This window comes from Pelecanus crispus, chromosome 2 (assembly GCF_030463565.1).
Source record: "Pelecanus crispus isolate bPelCri1 chromosome 2, bPelCri1.pri, whole genome shotgun sequence".
NCBI classification, from domain to species: Eukaryota; Metazoa; Chordata; class Aves; order Pelecaniformes; family Pelecanidae; genus Pelecanus; species Pelecanus crispus.
Genome location: NC_134644.1, coordinates 33381419 through 33403286, shown reverse-complemented (window position 1 = coordinate 33403286; position 21868 = coordinate 33381419). Strand labels below are relative to the sequence as shown.

At 35.7% G+C, this 21868-nt stretch overlaps 1 protein-coding gene across 1 annotated transcript in view; it reads left to right on the top strand.

Moving 5' to 3' along the window:
- AGMO (alkylglycerol monooxygenase) overlaps window positions 1-21868 on the top strand; it is a 196461-nt gene that overhangs the window by 97967 nt on the left and 76626 nt on the right. The window contains exons 6-12 of the mRNA XM_075728214.1: window positions 4481-4547; window positions 6093-6158; window positions 6267-6346; window positions 7471-7605; window positions 8104-8220; window positions 16461-16543; window positions 17706-17811. Coding sequence (XP_075584329.1) covers window positions 4481-4547; window positions 6093-6158; window positions 6267-6346; window positions 7471-7605; window positions 8104-8220; window positions 16461-16543; window positions 17706-17811 — 654 coding nt within the window. The remainder of the gene's footprint in view (window positions 1-4480; window positions 4548-6092; window positions 6159-6266; window positions 6347-7470; window positions 7606-8103; window positions 8221-16460; window positions 16544-17705; window positions 17812-21868) is intronic.

Sequence of the window (21868 nt, the reverse complement as noted above, 5' to 3'; positions counted from 1 at the left end):
TCCTTTAGGCTAGGGATTGCTGTCACAGAGGAAACATCTTTATATAAGAACTACTAATATAGAAAAAAAACATTTAGTGCTCATTATATATGAAAATTTCTCTTCCAGCATGTTTTATTCAGTAATGTATGGAAGCCATTTCTAAGCATGTAGCTTTTAGCCTACCTTATTAAACTGCTCTTGGAATTGCTTCAAGTGTTGTCAGTAATTCTGCTTTATTATTTAGCCATACCCAAGTACAATAATGGAGGGGATATGTGTTTGTTTAAAAAAAAAAAGAAATAGGAATATGTGTTTCGTGGAGAGACTTCATAAAGCTTTTATTACTGGTATACATAAGATACCTACATATCTGATTAGTAGGTAGTTTATCAAGTCCATTTGTGAGGAGTTTGGCAAGTGAAAAATTATTTTTGTGGCTATGGAATGTTAAAAAAATAAATAAAGCAAACAGGAAAAGAGTTTTGCTGGAATGCTGCAGTTCATCTGTGGGTCACTGGCATGGGAGTTGAGGTGCACATGATGCGTTAATTGAGAGAGGAAAAATTGCAGACGGGAATTGATTTAGAACAGTAGGTGTCTGTATCAGTGAAACAAACACAAATGTAAACCCCCCAGCCATATTGGTCAAAATACAGATAAGGTCATTGTTGGACAACAGTTGGGGTACTTTAATTTTCAGGGGATTGGTAGCCTTTTTTCCGTATTCCCAAAATCACTGCAAGATGATGATACAAACAAGAAGAATATTTTATATTCACAAGCAGACTCTTTTTCAATAGTATGAAATAGGGTTTGAAGTACAGTTAATAGGGATATTGAATAATGATGTATCCACTTTTTTTTTTAACTTTGAAGCTACTTTCCAGTAAAAAGGTCTGAAACAAAACTTTCTATTGTATACAAAAATTATAGTAGCAGAAAGCTTTTTCTTTTTTCAATGAAAATACTGCCACAAAAACTGAGAGGTGTGCTGCTATTCTTGCCACATTTATTTTAACTTTTGAAATTTTTAGTTTAAAGATGTTTTTTTCGTGAAATGTGAACATTGTGAAAATTCTTATTCTAAAAAAACATTTTGAGTACAAAGCTATTTTAAGCTGAAAATGTTTTGCTGTCTTGAATGACTGAGACCTAATGATGTATATGCTTTGGCGACTGGTTGCAACTGCAGCATAAGCCTGGTTACTGCTACCATGAACACTTACGATCTCCTTTGTAATTGCCATTCTCCAAGGAAAATATGTGGACACAATGAAGGCACAGAAATGAGGGTAAACTGACAGCTGAAAGGTAGATGGGTAGGTGGAGTACCTGCCACTGCCTTTCTCCTCTCTGTTGCCTGTTAGGCATTCTTTTGAACATGGGCTGTTGTTACACCGCATTAAATTTTGTTACGAGTCAGTTCCTACAAACTTCATTCATTTCACTGTGATTTCAGTAAGTTCCTGTCAGCTAGACATGACAGGGTCAGAATCTTGCCTAACAAAAATTGTCTTGCTATCCCAGCCTTGACAATTTACTTTGGTGAAAGATCTGCTTGTAGGAGTTTTGCCCCTGGTAAGATGGCAGAATATAGAAAAATTCAACAGAATTCAACAAAATAATTATGTTCTTTGCCATGTGGTGCTGCAGGAGCCTTCAAAATTCACCTTTCTAGTGGTGATATGTTTCTGTTTGTTGGCATGATATATGGATATATTTATAAAATATACATTTATAAATGATTTATAACATTTTTGGCACCAAAAATTTTGCACTGACAACAGTTTATTCTGTTTTAGGAATGTGCTAAGTATATAGAAGTAAACTTACTGATAGCAAAGGAAGTTTCTAGAAATAGGACCCTGTGCCATTTTGAGTATCTGGTGAAAAAATATTTTTGATGTGTTTTAGCCAAAGTGTTGATTTATGGATTGCTAATTTCAGCATGCTAGTTTTTTGCTTGGTCAGGTACAGAGCTCTGTACCACCTCTGAGCTTAAAAGTCATGCGGTTATAATTATCTCAGATGATATTTCCATCAGTGTGGGGCTAGTATGTCTTTGCAATGGAGGTAACCTTGGCTGAATAATGAATCGAAGTAGGCTCAGGCATCAATCACTAATGATGCTGCAGAGAAGATATTTCAGTAGATTTGTAAATGTCATCACCCAAAGAAAGACTGTGTAGTGGGCTGGGACCATTTTAAAGGATGAGAAAGGTTTCATTTTCCAAAGAAAATACTTTCTCTAGGATTAGTCAGGAGTATTTATTTAAAATTTTACGTAAGTTCCTGAGGCCCTTAGGGAGCCCCAAGATACAATGTTCTACTCTAGCATACCAATGTATTATATGGACTTTCAAAAGGATGAATTTTAATTTTAAAATATGAATTTAATCAGCTGGGTATTGAAGACTTGAAGGCATTCATTATGAGGACATTTTATTATAATCCACCTGTAGGCTAAAAGTGAAAACTGCTATTCCTTAGTGATTCCCTGCTCTCCTAGCACAGATTTGGTTTATTTTCACAAAAATTGTTAAAATACTGAGCTAAAATTATATTGAAACCAAGTGGATCAAAGTTAGGTGTGGTCTAATAGATAGATCGCTGCTTTCTCAGGTGCTGGGCTGCAGTTCAATCCCAGACATTTGACTAAGATTAAATTAATTTAGTGGTCACATCTCACATAGCTTAAAACAGTGGGATTTTCTGCTTGAGAGAGGTGGGAAATGGAGCTAGCATGAATGATGAATTGTTTCTCACCTTTAGGTGGTCTTTTCAGGCTTGAACTTATTTTGAGGGAGAACTGAGAAAAACAAATGGTCCTACTTATGTTGTCCTTGGCTTCAGAGTTAAACAAAACAAAACAAACTTGTCCCAGTATTCTGCTTTTCCAGTCAAGTGTGCGCAGGATTTTGAGACAGATGCTCCAGATGCTACAGTTCCCTCTATCTGAAGAATTTGTTAATTTTTTAGCTGTTAGTAAAGACAGAAATGAACAAAAGGTATTTATTCCTTTTATTGTGATATTTGCCTGATTCATAAAAATTTAAATATATCTGAAGAATGTCCTGTGTCTACTTTTTGAGTCCACATCTACTTCCACTTGTACAAGTGTGAATTAAACAGAAATGGAACTGGCATATTCTAGGACTTTGTTCTGTAAACCTTAAATGAACAAAAATCCTTGTATGTTTAGTTATTTAGATGAATGGGCCTGCTCTTATGAGTAATGACTGTCTGCCTCTCTACTTAATGTGTTGTTTACCAATATTATCTCTATTATTATATTACAGATCACCCATTTCTGCAGTATGAGTACTAAATTTACTAATTAAGTTCTGTAAAAGACAAAGTGATAGGTTCTGGGTTTTGTTTCTTAAGGTCTAAGCATTTTTATTTAGCTGTTTCCCACCCCCTTTTAATTGCAAGATATTATGGTCATAATCAGACATGGTGAATAGATACCATTTTAGGATATATTTTGAACAGAAATCCTTTTTGGTCATCCAGTGATTGCATCTATTTGTGATTGATGGTTTTGGTTCTCGGATTAAGCAATGGTTGCTGTGTTTGGGTATCCACACGCTTCTGTTGAGCTAACCAAGCACAAAATTTGAACTTGATGCTGGCTTTCCTCTGGCTCCATAATACAGGAGAGTACCTAATTTAGCATAAACCCTGCTGATACAAACTTAATTCATCAGCGTTTTCTGACAAAGCTTGACTCATTAGAGTAAGTTTATGGCAATCGACACTTTCTGTCATTTTTGGTCTGGTACTAAAATGATCTAGGCTGGATTTTCTGTACTGTTGAATCGTTGCCTTAGATCACAGCTCCATTATGAATTTATGCTGGTCTACTTTCTTTTCATGCCTCTGACTCATGCCGGTGTATTTGTGACCATATGTTGGATGAGATTCAGGAACTGATCCATTTAAACTAATTTAGAAAAACAAAACAAAATTAGTTTTAACTTGCATCAGTTCCCTAATCTGGTTTGTCGTGTTACTGCATTTGTGCCAGGGTGAAAGAGGAGTATTGATAGAAGGAACAAACAGTCAAAGGTGCTGAAGGAAGAAGGAGTACTTGTTTCTGGGTCAGTGCCAGCCATTTGCTGATGTAAAGTGTTCACATAAAACTGGGATCTTAGAGTTACACTGGATCCCAAGCAGTGCCAATGGATATGGGTAAAAAATGTGAGTGAAATGATCTGTATGGAATCATAAAAAGAAGAAGAAAATGTGCTGCTGGATGAAAAAGAAATTGAATATTTAAGTTCTATTTTACTAAATTTCACTTTTTTCATGAAAATTCTTGTAACAGTAACACAGTGAAATGGTTCAGGCAAAAAAAAATTGCATTCTTGTCTTTTTATGCAGTTCTCCTTAAGATAAACATCCTCTTTATGCATTTCCTCCCCCTCTTTTCCCTCCTCCTTCTTGATTTTATACAGTATTTTAAAATTCATTGAAACATTACTTTTTTTTTAAGGTTATCACCAACCTTGGGCCTCTGGAGTGGATTCTTAATACTCCCAGTCATCACAGAGTTCATCATGGTAAGCTAAAAATGTACCCTCTTATTCCTCAGTGTGGTTTTTCTCATGGTCACTGTTTGTATAACAATAATAAAGTACTAAAATTGTATGGTAAAATTAGTTTTACAGAAGGTTTTTAATTCGGATCATTGCTTCAAAAACAGTCCTTGTTCAGTTAGAAATCTCAGAGGGTTTTAAAAAACTTTATAATAACAATTTTAATTTTAAAATTTTTACATTTAGGACTAATTATTAAGCAGAAATTAAACCTGGATAATATGAAATAATTGGAAGACTTTGAGCAAAACAATTGAATGTTTGTAAATATGAAGAGTGATAGAAAAATATCTCATCCTTCCCTGAGTACTAAAACATTATCAACTTGTCAATCACTAACAGATGCTTTTGCATTCAAATTCAAGCACTGAATGTGCGAAAAGATATTGTCATGTTTTAGAAGAAGAACTGTTAAATGTTTTAGTGGAATTTGGTTTCAGCTGTCTGAATTATTGAAAAATCTCACTTCACACAAGTGCATGATGATTGACTTTTCACTAGTATTCAGAGGCATCAAGACTGTACTGCATATGAAAATTGATTAATAAATCCACTGCCTACTGAAAAATGTCATGAACATGTCTGAGGAATAGAAGTGGATTTCATAGATGCCCTTGGCTCATTCAGTGTGCAGAGATAACAAGTACAAAAGTAATAGGGGAATGGAAGAACAAAATAATTTGAAACAGACTCAAATTCAGTTATATGTACAGAGGATGTTATTAATATTTATTATATCCTCCCTGTGTAGTGTTTATGGCACTGTGTAGACTTTTTAAAAAGACTGTGGTGCTGTAAGTGTCTAATCCTTAAAATTTGCACAAGTACTGGTAATCCTGGAGGGAGACACTCTGCTCTTATTTGCTCTGCTGTAAATCCAAACTAATCCTCTGATCCTGATCGGAGTTAAGCAGAATCACTCCAGAGCTGATCAAGTGTTCTACAGTTGCTCCAGACAATCTCCACAAACTTGGGGATGTGTAATCAATGTTTCTTTGCTCATACTTTTGATAGGACAGCTTATATGCAAATACATTCCCTAGAAAACATAGAAGGATCAGTTTTCCTCACACAGAAGTTAATAATAATGAAGGCGGGATCAGACTTATGGCATATAAGATAGAGACAGCTGAAAGCCATTAATGAGATGGTTGTGCATAAATGTATATATCATATACTTTCTTAGGTATAAACTGGTGAAATGATTTTTGTTTGCTTTTTAATTTATCTTTATAAATATATTTTGAACAGAGTTTACTCTCCAAATGAATCCTTTCATTTCAGAGAAATTTTGGGTGTGACACGTTTGATTTGTATGTCTGAATCTGAGTGGAAAGAGACCAATAAGCCTAGTAAGAAAAAAGAGATTTTATAGACGTATAAGTGGTGTGTTAGCTACCTTTTAAAATTATTTTCAGATTATAAATTGATGCTAATGATGAAGATTTCCCTTCATAATTCAGTTGCATGTTTTCTTATATATGGTCTAATAAATTATTTTTATTATAGGTAGAAATCCTTACTGCATTGACAAAAATTATGGCGGCACACTCATTATCTGGGACAGAATATTTGGTAGGTAAAAAAAAAAGTGTTCTTTCTCATGTTTAGTTAGTGTGGCAAAAATATGTATACTTTTGGATTTGATCATTGCTTGTTCTTTTTTTTTTCTTCTTCCATCAGGAACATTTGAGGCAGAAGATACAAAAGTTGTATATGGCTTAACACATCCAGTAAATTCATTTGATCCCATCATGCTCCAGGTGCTATGAATTGTATCACTGACTCTGGTATCTTCAACAGGCACTCATGTTCAAAAGAAACTCCTCTCAGGAAAAGTTGAGGCCATCCTTGCATTACTGCACAGTCAATTAAATTATCTACAATTTCTTCAGTATTTCATTACAAAACAATTATTTCTACTCACTGCATTGAGCAGATGCAGAGCTTGTAGTCATCATGAAAATACAATATAGTAAAATTAACAACTAATTACAATGGAGATGTAACAGGCCTTGGACTGAATGATGTCCATTTTGCTGTATGCAGAGCAATATGCAGCAATGCACAGAAAAAAATATGTATTTTATCTGTTGTTTATCTTCTCTAAATATTGCTATTTCATAAATAACCCCGTAGTGTAATATCTTTACTTTTTTTATGTCTTCTGCTGTTCAAGGTACTCCCAAATAATTTGTGTTGACAACATTATATAGCAGCCATCATAGTCTCAACAAAACTTCCAGAACAGATTGAATATAGTTTTGTTATTTTTTTTAAAGAAAAAAGAAGAAAAAGTACTTAGTGTGGTGCTGCTTAGATTTATTGGTCCAGGCTCCACTTAAGCTGGATGAAAATCCTCTGTAAAAACCTCAGGGAGTGAGTATTGGAGTCCCTGTTTGCTTTTCATGACTGTTCATCCAAGGAGGCATCTCAAAGAATGAGAAATTCTACCTGCAGGGGTATCTGGGCTGGAAGCTGGAAGGATGGCCACAGCCTGTGCAATTACATCCATTCCAGTCAGAAACTAAGTAATTTAGTTATTTAGAGTATGTCATGTCAAGGTCCCAGTAATCAAATTCTAGTTTAAAACTATGATAAATATAGCTATACTGTATACCGTTAAACACTCTGGATTGATTACAGGAGAGACATATTTTCCTCTGGGCAGAAGTCAACGTAATCCTCACTATAAACTAAAGGCTTGATATGGCTTCTGTCTATTTCACTCAGGTTTTCTGAAATTCTGACTGTCTTCATCTATTCCTAATTTATTCTCTTTAGACTTTGAAAAATCATTTACTTGAGAACTAAAAATGAATAAAATATAATGTTCTATTAAATTTTATTTTACTAACAATGAAAAATTACTTGCTCTTTTTTTCAGTTACGTCCCTTGGTTCATATTTGGAACACATTTTGGGCCACACCTGGATTCTGCAACAAGCTTTCTGTCATATTCAAAGGGCCAGGCTGGGGACCAGGCAAACCTAGACTTGGCCTTCCTGAGGAAATCCCAGTGGTAAATAGAACATGCATAGGCTTTCAGTTTTGTGTAATTTACTTGGACCTCTTAATGCTACTGGATCAATGTTAAAAACTCTACACATGCTATTTTAAATTAGCAAATTAGCAGTCATAAAGCATAGGGGAAGATGAAATAGGAGCAGAAACTGAAGGAAATGAATGTTTTAGCTGTGTTTTTTCCTTTTTATTTGAAGGGAAAAAAAAATAAGTTTTTATTTTTCTTTTCATTATTCATTTCCTAAAGAGATTTTCAAAATTGTTCTATAGAGTATGGGAATTTCTCTTTTCCTTTAGCTGTGAACATATGCACACACACACATAGAGTTAAACTCTGTCTCACACTAGGTAGTACATAAGTTTGATAGTAGATTAACTTTGTGTAGTTATCTGTGTCCCTTAATCTTTTTTGTGTTTGTAAGTATAAAGAATACTAAGGAATAACAGGCTGGAGCAGGTCACTGTTGAAGGCTATTATCTGTTTTGCTTCGTACAGATCACTGGAAAAGAAGTTCCCTTCAATCCAAGTGTACCAGCTTATCTTAATTGCTATGCGGTTGTACATTTTGCTGTAATAATGGACTTGTATACTGAACTTCTCAGTACCGTGACTGTAAGTAATTCCTATCTTTATGAAGTAACATTTCATGCTACCAGTAATATGACACACAACATATTTAAATAATAAAGCATTGAGCAGAAGCTCTGCGGCCTGACTCATATCTTATTTAAACTATTATAATAATAACTAGATTCTGTAAAAAGAATCAACATAAATGGCTAAATATATAATTATATAATATTAAATATATAATGTTTGATATTGTTTATTAAACAATATTTAATAACCATATTAATTATTTACAGATGAATATGCTTAGGTTAAGCAATTAAATTAAAAAAAAATAAGAAAAGTTCCATAGAAGACATGTGTCTGTTTCAGTTTTTAGGACCTCATGAGAGGAAAAATATATCTCAGACTTGAAACTACGTAGGTTTTAAGATGTCAAGGTTGGTCATGTTGTTAGATGCTGATAATTCCCGAGCTTTAAAAGATTGGAAAGGTCTTGTGGTGCTTGCAGGTGGGAATCTGGATGGCAGGGTGAGTTCAGAGTTGGAGGAGCACAGACTCAAGGCAAATCCTTCTTCCAGTCTCAAGTACACAACAGCATTGATAGAAACACAGCAAGGAGAGGCATGTATTTAAAACCTGGCATTTGGGCTGACGGGATCTCCCTGGTAACATGATGTGGTTCCTCCATGGATACCCGGCAGTCTCTGAAGGTGAACTATGAGGCCATCTCTGCCTACGAGAAGTGAAACATTAACTGCTTCCACGGCTTCATACTCTTCCAACCTCCTTTTTATTCTTCCTTCCTTGACAACTCTTTCTACTTTACTAAAGTAAAAATCTTCTAGTTATGAAGCATAATTTTAATGCATCTAATACTCCCACAAATCAGTCAAAGACCTACCAAAACGCCACAAAATTTTATCAGTTTGATAAAATGCCCCTTGGGCTTCTTAAACCCTTGCTAAGACCTCCTTGGTTAAAGAGCTGTTGTGCTGTTCTGTTTGCGTCACCCATGTTGCCACAGGCCTGCTGTCAGGGTGCCAAGGGCCCCCGGGGTTCTTCAGCCTCTGCTCGCCTGTGGACCTGCCTTGTCTTGGCACACTCACCAGGCGATCTCCAACCCTTGGCCAACGGTGGTCACTGTCCCCTACCCCCCTCGATGGATGCTGCAGGACAGCGTCCTTGCCCCTGGGGCCATGGCCCTGTCCACTGGCTGCCACTGGCCCCCCACCCCTTCCCCGTGGAGCAGCCCCTCTTGCTGCGCCCCGATGCCTTTGCCCATGACCAACATGTCTGAATCCAGCCAAGAGGCAGATTTCTAGAAGTCTCTTTTGCGTATCTGACTGTGGTCATTCATGAAGGATTCCAAAGAATTGCACAGCCATTTCAAAGCTGTCAGAAATCTTGTCCGAACATTGACATTTTGGTCTTCTGACTCAGACATTCCTCTTGCGTCCCAGGGCAAGAAGGGCAGGAATGGGACTCTGCCTGCAATAATTTCTTGCAATACGTGGCAGCAGGTTTATAGCAGCTCTGGCAGCTCTGCATATACTAGCTGCTACAGCCATTTTTTTTCACATTTTTGGTTAAATGTATTCTAAGTAGCACATCAGACCAATAGAATGATGCAATTTTTCAGAAAATTTTAGAGAGTATTTTATGTAGCATTCCCGATATAATATAAAAGCTACCTCAAGCATACTCTTCTGATTAAGTTATTCTACACATCGTGTTCACCTCTGTAAAGGGTCACACTGCAACTGCAGGGAATTCAGAGATTACTAAGCCATCTGAGGTTTAGTCTATTCTAAGTAATTTCTGAGGACAGGAAATTAAGCCAAAGGTAAGGATAAATACCTCTAGTGTATACAAGATATATAGTATACATGATTGCCAATGTTCTTATATTGAGAAAAGCCTCTGCAAGATTTTCTGGATATGCTTCTAGATTCCTACATACCAGAAGCAAGTCATATTTGCATAGGGATCAAACTGTGGGGTTTTTGTTTGGCTTTTTTTGTTGTTGTTTTTTACTTTGTTGCTGTTGCTTTTAGCAGCAAGAAGTAAGGATTCTGCTCATGAGGTTTGCCCCTATTTTATTCTTTTCTCTTTTTGCCTTTTTCTGGTCCTGAAAGGAAAAATGGATGGTCTACATTTTTTTCTCTGCTGATAACTACAGCTGTTTAAGAATAAGTAATAAGGGAAGTTGAAAAATGCACCCAAGCCCCAGATGATCATTAAATTCTTGCAGTCATGGAGGAAACATCCTGAAGATCCACCATTTATGAACTTATTGTAGAAAAAACAACTAGAAAAATTCTCTGCACAAAACTGCAGGGTAATAAGCTAGTAAGGATAAGAAAGAAAGCACAGGGGACTAGAAGCACCTCATCTCAGGACATAAACCTTCAGCGTGGGTGTAGAAAGTACTGGTCCCAAGGCAGAGTTCCAGCATCGCTCCGCAGTACAGTGGGGAAGCTGTCATGACAAGGAAGCTTGTGTATGAATAACTTTACTTGGCAAAAATCTTTCTTCAATATCAGTTTTCCACTACACTGAGTTATGAAATGTCTATGGATACAACTGGAACTTTCTGTCTGGCTATGAATTATGTCATAACTGTGGCATAGCTCCATAAATGGAGAAAGCTAACTGTTTTCCTCATTTTTAGGTATAAGTTCCATTTCATAATAGCCATAAGACACAGCACACAGCTATTACATTTCTCAAGTGATTACAGTTGCTCAGTGTTTGGTCTCACGCCCTGTAGAAGTGTTAAATTTCTCTATCCGTAAAGAGCAACCATATACCTTCAGTCTGAATGACCTACATTTAACTTACAAAAAGAGCAAAACAAGAAAGAACAAATATATATTTTCCACAGGAGAAAGCATACAGTGTTTATTTTCAATATAGTGATCTGCACTACATCCAGAGAATAAAAATTACTTCTGAGCTCTGCACATCTAGATCTGATCCAAAGCTCATTGAACAAATGGGATTTGGATCAGTCCCAGAGAGAGTGCTAGGAGTGTAAAACTGCAGTACATTCAAAGCAAAAGTCTCATAGCTCCAGAACTGCATGTATCACATAAATCAAAGTGAAGTGTACCTTAAACACATTTTGCAGTGTCTTTTTTATTGTTGATAGATACTGTAACATTTACTGTGCTTATAATGCTATGAATATGTGAGCAGTTTCAATTAGATGAAAAGAAGTAAGGGATAAGATAGATCTCTTGAAAGCTGAAAACACAATTAATATATCCATGCATCAGGACATCACCAAGGACTGTATATGGAATATTGCTAAGAATTTACAAATTTTTTTAGAAATTATAAGTTCAGAAAAATTCATACAAAGACACCGAACAATACAAATTTAATAGTATTATATTAGCGTTCTTCATTTGAATGTCAAAAGTGTCTGATATATGACAGCAGGGCATCTGTTAATTTATTAAACGTGCTGACATTGTCCCTAGCAGTTCTTCTGAAACACTGAACACATCAGGATGAGAAAATGCATTTATTCTTCAAAAGGAATAAAACAATTTGAGTTCTTTGAAATATAAAAGTCAATTTAGAATATTTCAATGTTCATCTAAATACATTTTTGGAACAACATATTTCCTTCATTTGAATGATTTATATTTTCATTACTAAAAAAAAAAAAACCAAAACATTAAAAAATAATGCTGTGGCATTCTGTTGATTACAAAGCCATGTAAACTTCTTCCCAAATTCTACAACCCCCCCAACTTTTTTTAAGGCTCCAAGATATTTTTAAAACATTCAATGAAATCAAAATCCAACAGAAATATTTTTTTCTGTTTGATTGCAGCCAATAACCACATTGCAAAGTTGTGGCTGACTTGTAATTGGGGAACCTGCTGTGGTCCCACAGGCTTCTCTGTTTATACAAATACTCCAGTATATAAATACTCATTTATTTTATATATACATCCATGCATATTATGTTTAAGTGGAACGAGGATGCTAGCACTAACGAAGGTGTAAAAGGCACATTCTTTTCACACTGCAACTTGCAGTGTGTAGATTTAATATATGATGTTTAGTTTAGTGATATAACCCACTGACTATTTTGTTGATTTTGGTAGAGTAATGCCTAGAAAATGGATGCCTCAGCTGCCAGCATCCACTTCATAGGGTGATACATGTTTGAAAGTAAATAAAAGAATCAAGGCAGCATGCAACTATACCACTGGAGCTGTAAAGAGAAAGTTATGGAAGCAAACTAATGCTAAAATTTATGCTACATGGCTGGTTTGTTGAAAGTGGTTATTCCCAAGTGCCATCATGGTGTATTTCACCACAATTTTTTGGTAGTCCTTGACAAGGAGCACATATTTTTTTTTGCTGTATGTGAATGTAGTGTGTGCATCTACAGTGAAGGGTAACATACACCTTCTACCTTCATGGTTCCCAGTAAGGCTTTATGCCTCACCTTTCATCACTCCAGAAAGCTGAAGACTTGGGAAGTGGAAGGCTGCAACACTGTACTCACGCATTACAGTGCCATGCCTTTATGTGAATCTGATGATAGTGCCAGTTTGCAATTAACCATGATCTGCAGGTTGTGTTTTAGAGTCCTCCAGTCCTTCACATTCTGGGCCACAGATGGTATTGGACCATAAGAAGTTTTGCAAACAGCTAGTGTTCAAAATGCTATGGTTCAGTTAGGAGAGCATCTGAAGAGAAATGGAAATTGACCTGAAAAACAGAATCTGTAAAATAAGGTCATACCTGGCTCAGGTAGTTATTATGCCAAAGAACCTCATATAGCATTTTAACCTTTTAAAGATAAAGGTTTGTTTATATTTGAGTTTGATTTTCCTAAATTATAAGGTTATCAGTTCTTGTGATTTACTAACATACATTAAAATGTATTTCTATTCCCATTTTCTTTCTGGAAATCTGTGTTTAAAACTGAACTGAAATTTATTAATTTCATTTCAAGTTCTTAATCTATGCTTTTTTCTTCTGCAGTTTGATAAATGTGGAGAGTTGAATGATAACTCCAGGGTCCAATTTTGCACATCTTAGAGAAAATGTTTAAGAGAAGTTTTCAGGGTCACACTCCAAATTCTTGTATTCAATCCTTTCTTTCTTTGCGGAGGGAAAGCTGCAGTCTGAATTACAATATTACAGTGTCTCTAATATCAAGGTTATCATTATTTCAAAGTCCATCAACAACAATATGATAGAACAACAATAATAAAAATTGTTATTGTTTCCTGAAAATATGTTAACTTTAAAAGAGTAACTTTTAATTTTTTTTCCTATTCTTCTAGAAATGGCAATTAAAATACATCTTTAAGCAAAGGAAAAAAAAAAAAGATACGAGTTATGAGAGAAAATACCACTAAAATATGACCCAAAAGTGTCTGCTTTGGGGAAGTGTTTCCATCATCCACTCAAATCCAACTCTTAGTGTAAGAACAAAATTTAGCCTCTAGACTAGCAGTCTAGCTATTGACAAGAAATAGAATAATTCAGAAAGTGCTCTCTATCCACTGATTACAGAGAAACCTTAGGTTAATAACACGGTTTTTAGGCACTTCAGTAAAGGTACTTGAAGGAAGGCAGAATGAATCAGTACCTCAGTTTTCTGAAACTGGAATCACAAGGAAACCCAGGTGCCTAGGACTCGGTGGCTGGTTGTCTAATGCTAGCCAGCTCAGAAACACTGGGAGGGGAGAAAAGGGTGAAACCATGTAGCGCTCTCAAACTGCAGATTGGAGACACCCTTATTCATTCGTAGTAGGTACTGCTGGATCCTTCCTGAAGACAAATATTAACATTTGTTCTCTCAAAACCATTGCAGGTTCATTCGTTTTCCATAAAGTGCGATTTTAGGAATATATTGTAATGTAGCAATTACATGACTTGCTTGAAATTTGGATTTGATATTCAGTTCTCTTTCCTGCCTCGGGGGGATACAAAACCTCATGTTCTTTTTCTCAGAACAGTGCCCTACCACTGTGGGAACATTTCTAAAGCAGTCTGTAGAAGATACTGTATTGCACTGGAAACACAAAGCAAAATCAGACCCACCTGGCCAGAAAGACTAGGTTTAAAAAAAGGTGTAATTCTCCAACTTAAAAGTGGGGACAGTCTCTAAGGTGGAAGGTCTTGAATTCCAGTCCTAATTCTCTGGCAAACTCCTTGATTTGACAAGTAACAATCATTGAAAAACATATCAAAGCATTTCTAAGAAATTTATGGGTGAGTTGCCTTATTCCTGTGCCAAATCATGTTTTTCTTCGCTCACTTCTTGAATTTTTGTATGACCCAATTTCTACAGGAAGATGAAGTAGGAGTTGAACTCACTGTGACTAGATGAGCAGTTTAAGAACTACTAATTTTATTAAAATTAGAGTCGGTGCCTGATTCTTATAAAAAAGCTCTGTCCAAAAATTTTGTCACTTCAAAATAAATTGCTTCATGCAAACAATGGAAAGTCTTTTAAACTTAGGATAGCTGTGAGATTTTCGGATTCTAGAAACTGAAGTTTTCAAAAAGATCGCCTTCAGTTTGATCTTTTATTGACCAATTTTAACACTTGTATCTGGAATTTGCAAATGTATTCCATGTGATACAAACCTTGATAAAGGATTATAAGCTCATTAGAGCATTTTTTTGCTATCTTGACCTAAGTGAGAGTCTCAACACATAACTCCTATACTGAGTCCCCCCAGGGTTCAATATCCTGTCTCCTGTGGTGGCCGATAGTAGATGCCCAGGGTGAGAGCGTAAAAAAAGTGTAAAGAATATCCTTTCTCAAGGATAAGTATATATAAGTAGATGATGGTAGTAATCATCAGTCTGAGGTTTTGTAAGTTTATCATAAGGACGGATGGAACAGATTGGAAACATAGCAATGCAGTAAGGAGTTTGATCTATCCTGGTACAAATCTGTGCAACAGAGTGGCTTGACAGGTGTCATTTGCGAGAAGTGTGTTCTGGCTTGTAAACTGGTGAGGCTGCTGTTTAGTTCACTCATTGCTGGGATTGTGTTTTCTTTCTTCAATAACTGTTTGTTAAGGATACCTAAGTAGGTGCTTGTGACTCTTCAGTAAAACAACAGAAACCTACCCAGCCTGAGTGTGTGGTTTGATGTGTTTTGCAAACATGGGCACTGTAAGTTCACACAGCTGTAAAACTTGAGAATATCCTCCTGTGGCCTCCCACGCTCACAGATACTTACCTTAGATCTCTTGGAGGGGTAGGGGCCACCACCGAAGGAAGGTGGGCATGTCACCGAGTGGATTTATTGAAATCAGGGCAGACATTCATAGATTTTTATTTTTCCAATGCCTGCAATCTTGCAGTGCAAGATGCTGTTCATAAACCTTATTGCTACTGAAGCCAGAAAGGTTTTCTATAACTCAGCAATATTTTTGTTTTGGGTTTTTTGCTGGTTTTTAAATGAAAAAACAAAGGCTTTTCAAAACTAATATTTGAAAGGAAGTCAGGGAGGGAACAAGAAAAATGATTAAATATTTGATTTTCAAAGACAGCTGTGTAGAATACAAAAAATATTTAATAAATGAAAAGAAATAATTCAAACTTCACAATGAAAATAATTTCTGTTTTCCTGAGTTTTGTTTATATCATTTTGATGTAAATTTAAAGGAAACAAATCCTCATGCTGCTATTCATCCAAGTACTAACACACATGTTGATGTTTAAAAGTGTTTTAAATCTGATAGAAGTTAATAGTATGAGTTGAAGTGTTTTGCTGAATTGGGAACCAAGTGTCGAGTTGTCATGAAGAGATGACATTAATCTTTTTCTTCTTAAATATGGTTATATTGTCATGTCATGTGAATTCTCATTCTCACCAATGTATTGGTTTTGGTATCCATTGGAATTCATAGGTGACAACTGTAAGACCTGGTAACATAAGATGAAGAAAAAGAACAGGGCTGCTGGGATTTTTATCCAGAAATAAGTTTGTTCCCTCTTGGGTAAAGGCATAAGGGAATCAAGTAACTTCAGGAAAACACATAGTGCAGAAGGAAATATCTGAAACATTATTCTGGAACTAGAGAATTCAGGAAACAACTATAAAGGTGGTTACTCCAGATAAGTGTGCTATCCAGAGCAGATATTTTTGTTGTAAAATTAAAAGTAACAAATTAAAAGCAGACACTAACATCACTAAGTAAGGAAGTTGAAGCTACTGTTCTGTTAAAACTCAGTTTCTCTTCAGAAAATTACTTTAAATTAATTCATTGTCTACTTTTTAACAGGCATTGTCACAGGGAACTATTCTCCTGAGAATTGGCTTTATCATTCTGTCCCTGACCTCTTTCGGACTACTGATGGAGAACAGGCAAGATACAAAACGTGCTTTTTTTTTTTTTTCTTCTCTCATTATGCATTATTTATCATTATGTGGAAATCTCAAGTGTGTCAGCAATTATATTGATAAAGAAATATAGATACACTCGGACACATATGTTGCTCTCTGTTGACTAGAAAATGATACACAAATAGCCAGCACCTAAACCCAGGAGTGTTCCTGTAGCAATTAGTGGCTATACCTATATTGTCCCTTGCAGAAAAGTTACGGAATGGGCTACTCATGTCACCCTCTGTGCTTGCATTTGTTGAGTTCACATCTCTGGTTTTGGGGCACTGGCAGGTCAGTGAGACCTGCGGGCTGTCCCAAGGCTGTTCAAGCTCACATTGCAATCGTATTTTGTCAGTCCTGTGTACCAAGCCATAGGTGTCAGGTAAGATGATGGTATATGAAAAGCACAGAATGTAGCTCAGAGTAGACTCAAAATCATGTGAAGGATCATGTAGACTTAAGACTAAATGTAATCAGTACAGATTCAAATCACATTGGATCTTGAATACACCAGCCCAGTGAGACATACACTATGGAAGTAGTCCATCTGACCCTACAGAAGAATAAATAGCAGCTGCAATTTTTTAGAGAAACTATTTTGCCCTGCCCACAAATGTGGCATAGAAGCTTCATTTGAGATTGAGGTGCCAGTCCTGCTTCACACATACTGTTCATTATGTTTTCAGAAAGGAATACCTTTCACTTGTATGGACTGAAAAGTTTATTTCAGGATAGGTAAAAATCTGTCAGTATGCCAGAGATGTGTATAACTTAGGGACTTAATAAAGTGAATTAGTAAAACTTTACAGAAATAGACCAATTAAAATAATCTGAACTGCTCATTTGGCAGTTTTCAGAATTTTGCTGTTGTCCTTTTTGAGATCAAAAGACAATAGCTATATATACATCTACATTTGTGTGAGTTCATATATAGTTTGTGAGTATGGGTATTCTCATCCACAGCAAATTCAGTGTTATAAGTCCATCTAAGATGTATACTATAAAAACTTGACTGTAAGGTTAAGAAAGATGACTTCATGAAAGTGCAGGACTTCTCAGACTATTTCTACATTCTCTTTTTCACCGAAGTTAACAAAGAGGAAAAGACTGGACATTAATCTAAATTACTTCCCGTTTCTAGGCCCAAAGCAGGAATTTTGGAAATCATCCGCTGCTTGGTCTTCATAGGTGTGTACAAACTTGGCTACTTAAGGAGTCAATTTTCTTTCCTGGGTTACACTTATGAGGTAAGACATTTATTTTGAAATGTCTATGGTAATGACCTTAGATTTTTTATCTTTTTAGAAAAAAAAGTAACACTACAAATGCATATTTTGCTTCCTTATTTTTTATTATACTATTTTAGTAGAATATTGATTTTTTTCCTTATTTCTTTATTTCTCATTTTTATGATTATCTTGTAAGAAAATTATTGGGGTTTGCTACAGAGATGTCAATTTACATTGAAAAAAGCCAGGAAAGTCTCTATTTACCAGTTCTTGAAAAAAATAAGATATTAGTGGCCATAGATTTTTACGGGAATAACAGAAATATGTTGCTTAATTTGAACTGATTAACTCACCTTTCATGGGGAAAATCTGGAAATGCTTGGAGGTTGGAAGTGTCTTAAATATCAAATATTTTGTTCTGTACTTATATTGTACCTCAAAACCAGACTTTTAGCCATTGACAAAGATAGGATACTGGACTAAACAGGCCTTTGGTCTGATTAAGTATGGCCACTTTTGTGTTCTTAAGACTTATTTTTATCCTGTTTGTGACTTTTGCTTTTTAATCTACCTTTTTTTTTTTTTTTTTCCAGTACAGTTGATATTTCATAACTCCCTTAATATGGTCTTGTTGTGGTTTAACCCTAGTTGGCAACTAAGGACCAGACAGCTGCTCACTTACCCTCCCCCCACCCCATTGGGTGGGGGAGCGAATCGGAAAAAAAAAAGTAAAACCCATGGGTTGAGATAAAGGCAGTTTAATAGGACAGCAGAGGAAGAGAAATTAATAATAATAATAATGATAAAATAATATACAACGCAAGTGATGCACAATGCAATTGCTCACCACCTGCTGACTAATGCCCAGCCAGTCCCCGAGCAGCAATCACTGCCCCCTGGCCAACCCCCCCCCAGTTTATATACTGGGCTTGATGTCATATGGTATGGAATAGCCCTTTGGTCAGTTTGGGTCAGCTGTCCTGGCTGTGCCCCCTCCCAGTTTCTTGTGCACCTGGCAGAGCATGGGAAGCTGGAAATGTCCTTGACTAGCATAAACACTACTTAGCTACAACTAAAACATCAGTGTGTTATCAACATTCTTCTCCTACTAAATCCAAAACACAGCACCATGCCTGCTACTAGGAAGAAAATTAACTCTATCCCAGCCAAAACCAGGACTGATCTGAATTAAATAACACTGAATCATTAATGTGATTCTTATCTGAGTAACATTCCCAAGCTACTTAATGCTAGTTAATAGCAAAGACAGTTATCAGCAAGCTTACAAACAGTGTGCTAGATGAGTAGTCCTGTTATCAGAAAGTTAGCTTTTGGCTTAAAACCAGAAAAAAATAAATAAAACAGTAGAGATCGAGACTCAGACCTGTTACTGGTGAGTTCAAAATGGTTTCTTTGACCTGAAACATCTGCAAAATTTATAGCAACTTTCCTAATTGAAGGCTTCTGGTAGCGGTGCTGATTCTGCTTTTCCAAGAGATCAAGAATGATAAAATGTCTTATGCTACTGTGGGTCTTCTTGGTCTTTTTTGTTTTGTCTTTTTACCTTGGATAGGAAACAATAATTATTGGACAATATTTAAAGCTAGATAAATGCCACTAATCAAGAATTGTGAGTTGTTCCCATATTGTTGTATTGTCAAAACTTTGGTGTAGAAATCAAACAGTTCTCAAATTCCTTTGATAAGAATCTGCTAGAGCTCAACAGATATTTTAAGGAATTTACTTGCTTAAATATAATTTTGAAAATGTTTTTATTATTTACTGAGTAGCCTACTAAAATAGCTAGGCTTGAAGCAAAGAATGCTAAAATTTAGCAATTAATTCTATAGCCCTTGAGATATAGCTCTCAGACTTGAGATACTCAGGTAATCTAACTGAATTTTGGGGAGAATTATATGTCAAAATATATACTCCAAATTTAAAAAAAAAAATCATGTACTTGCTGCACTGAGGTGTGTGCATACATGTGCAGAAGTGTCTCCTACTAAGAAGCAAGTACAACTAATATTATCAGATCAGATTGTTATTTCTGATTTCTGTTGTTTGTAGTGAACTATATGTCTTCCTATTCTGTCATGAAGTAAATAAAATTAAATGGTTCTTATTCTGTTCTTTACATGTATCTGTAATTAAAATATTTACTTCTTTGCCATCTCTAATTCTTTCCTACCTTACTTTCCTATCCTTTCTTCTGTGTAGTGTTTTTCTTTTCATCCTTTATATTATACTTCTCTGTTACTCTCTTTTTAGTCCCTTGTTTGGCACTGACTAGGTAGTTCCTTTTTAACATGAAACAGGAGCACTTTGCTCACATTTTTTTTCTTTGAAAATACTGGAAGACTAGGTGTTCCAAGTGAGACTAGAATAGGTAATGCTTCTGCGTAATGCCAATAGATCAGCACTAGAGACTTACATTTTATCATAAATCAACAAGTGTGTGTTATTAATAGATTTTGTGATGTTTATGATGAACTTCAAATGGTCCCCCATTTTGACATAAATAATCCACCATCACGGGTTTTGCTCTTGTGCTCTTAATGCATTATACAATTTCTGGATTCATGGTAGGAATGTTCTTATGGGTGGTATTGTTGTTATAATGGGGTTTGTGAGCAAAAAATTCTGAGCAAAGAGAAAATGCCAGATACTTGTCAATTTGTGTTGAAAACTCTTCAAATATTAATGTTTTATTGTCATTATTGAGCTGATCATTTTGAACCAGCCGATACCAGAAAGCAGAATAAATAAATAAAAGGTTTTCTCAGAAATTAGGTCTAAACTTTGTCCTAAAATTTGTTTCTTTTCAACATTCAAACAGGTTATCTATCTTTCCTAGTATAATAGTGCAGATAACTTCAAAAATCTTGTGAGGCCCATAAACGTAGATCTATCTCATAAGTTTTTTTTTTTTTCCTACTACATATGTCCTAGTAATTTTTATCTGCTTGCTTTTCAACTTCTTTTGCTCTGTTCCTCCTTCAAACCCACTTACAATTTTTGAGGTGTAAATTTAACCATTTATTCAATCTTTCTGTTTGCCTCGTATGTATTCCATTCTTAACATACATCTAGATTTATATGGCTTTGATCTTTTTAATGTTATATTTTCAGTACTCATAATCTGTACTATACTTATATAATGTACTCTTTACATCTTCATCATTTTATGTTACCAAATGAACAAATCTTTAGTAATGCAGTATTCATGAGCAATAGGAATGAATGCATGACATCATGTAAAAGAATTTCTGTTCACTTATTGGTTTGGGTCTATAAATTAAGCCTTTCAGGGCACTTACTTAGGGATGAAGAAAAATAATCTGCAAGAGGCATGATGGCACTATTTGGTGTGTCTAGAATTTAACAAATAATTCTGTACCAACATTCTTAAGTTAATGGTGCACATTGCAGCAGATAAGTGCAAGACTGATTTTGTCATACATCTTGTTGAATAATTAGTGAAAAAGTATGCGACTCCTGTCTGTACATGTTGGTTTTTCTGTGACTATATTTCACATGTTCATATTTCTCATGAATATTTTAAAGCCAGTAGATAAGATTTCAGAAGTAAATATCCTTGCAGTGCTATTTGCAGGGTACTCTAACTAGTAAAAATAGGCGTTTTAGACTGCAAATGATGGCATTTGGCTCATTTAAAAAGTCTGACAATTATCAGAACTACTGCACAGGAGGAAGGCTTTCTGGGTGAAAACTAGGAGGAAAATACAGAAGAAATGGGGAAAACTAGGGGAGCAATGAGAGAGAAGAGCAGAGGAAACAAAGAGCAAGTCCTTCCCCTTTTGCCATTAAATTAGCTCAGGTGGGTGTGAAAAAAGCAGCTAATTATTGCAACTCCAGCAGGAGGAGCAGTCCTGCCCTCTGGCTCTAGCCTCTTACCCTTGCTGCGCATCTAATTGGGTCAGCCTTATGCAGCCAAAGTCTTTTCTTCAGATAAGTGAGTTGATGCAACTTGCTGTGGAGCAAGAAAGCATGCATTTTCTGTTCCTTCTGCTGTATGTATTTCAATATGGATAGTTAGGTGAAAGAAGCAGGC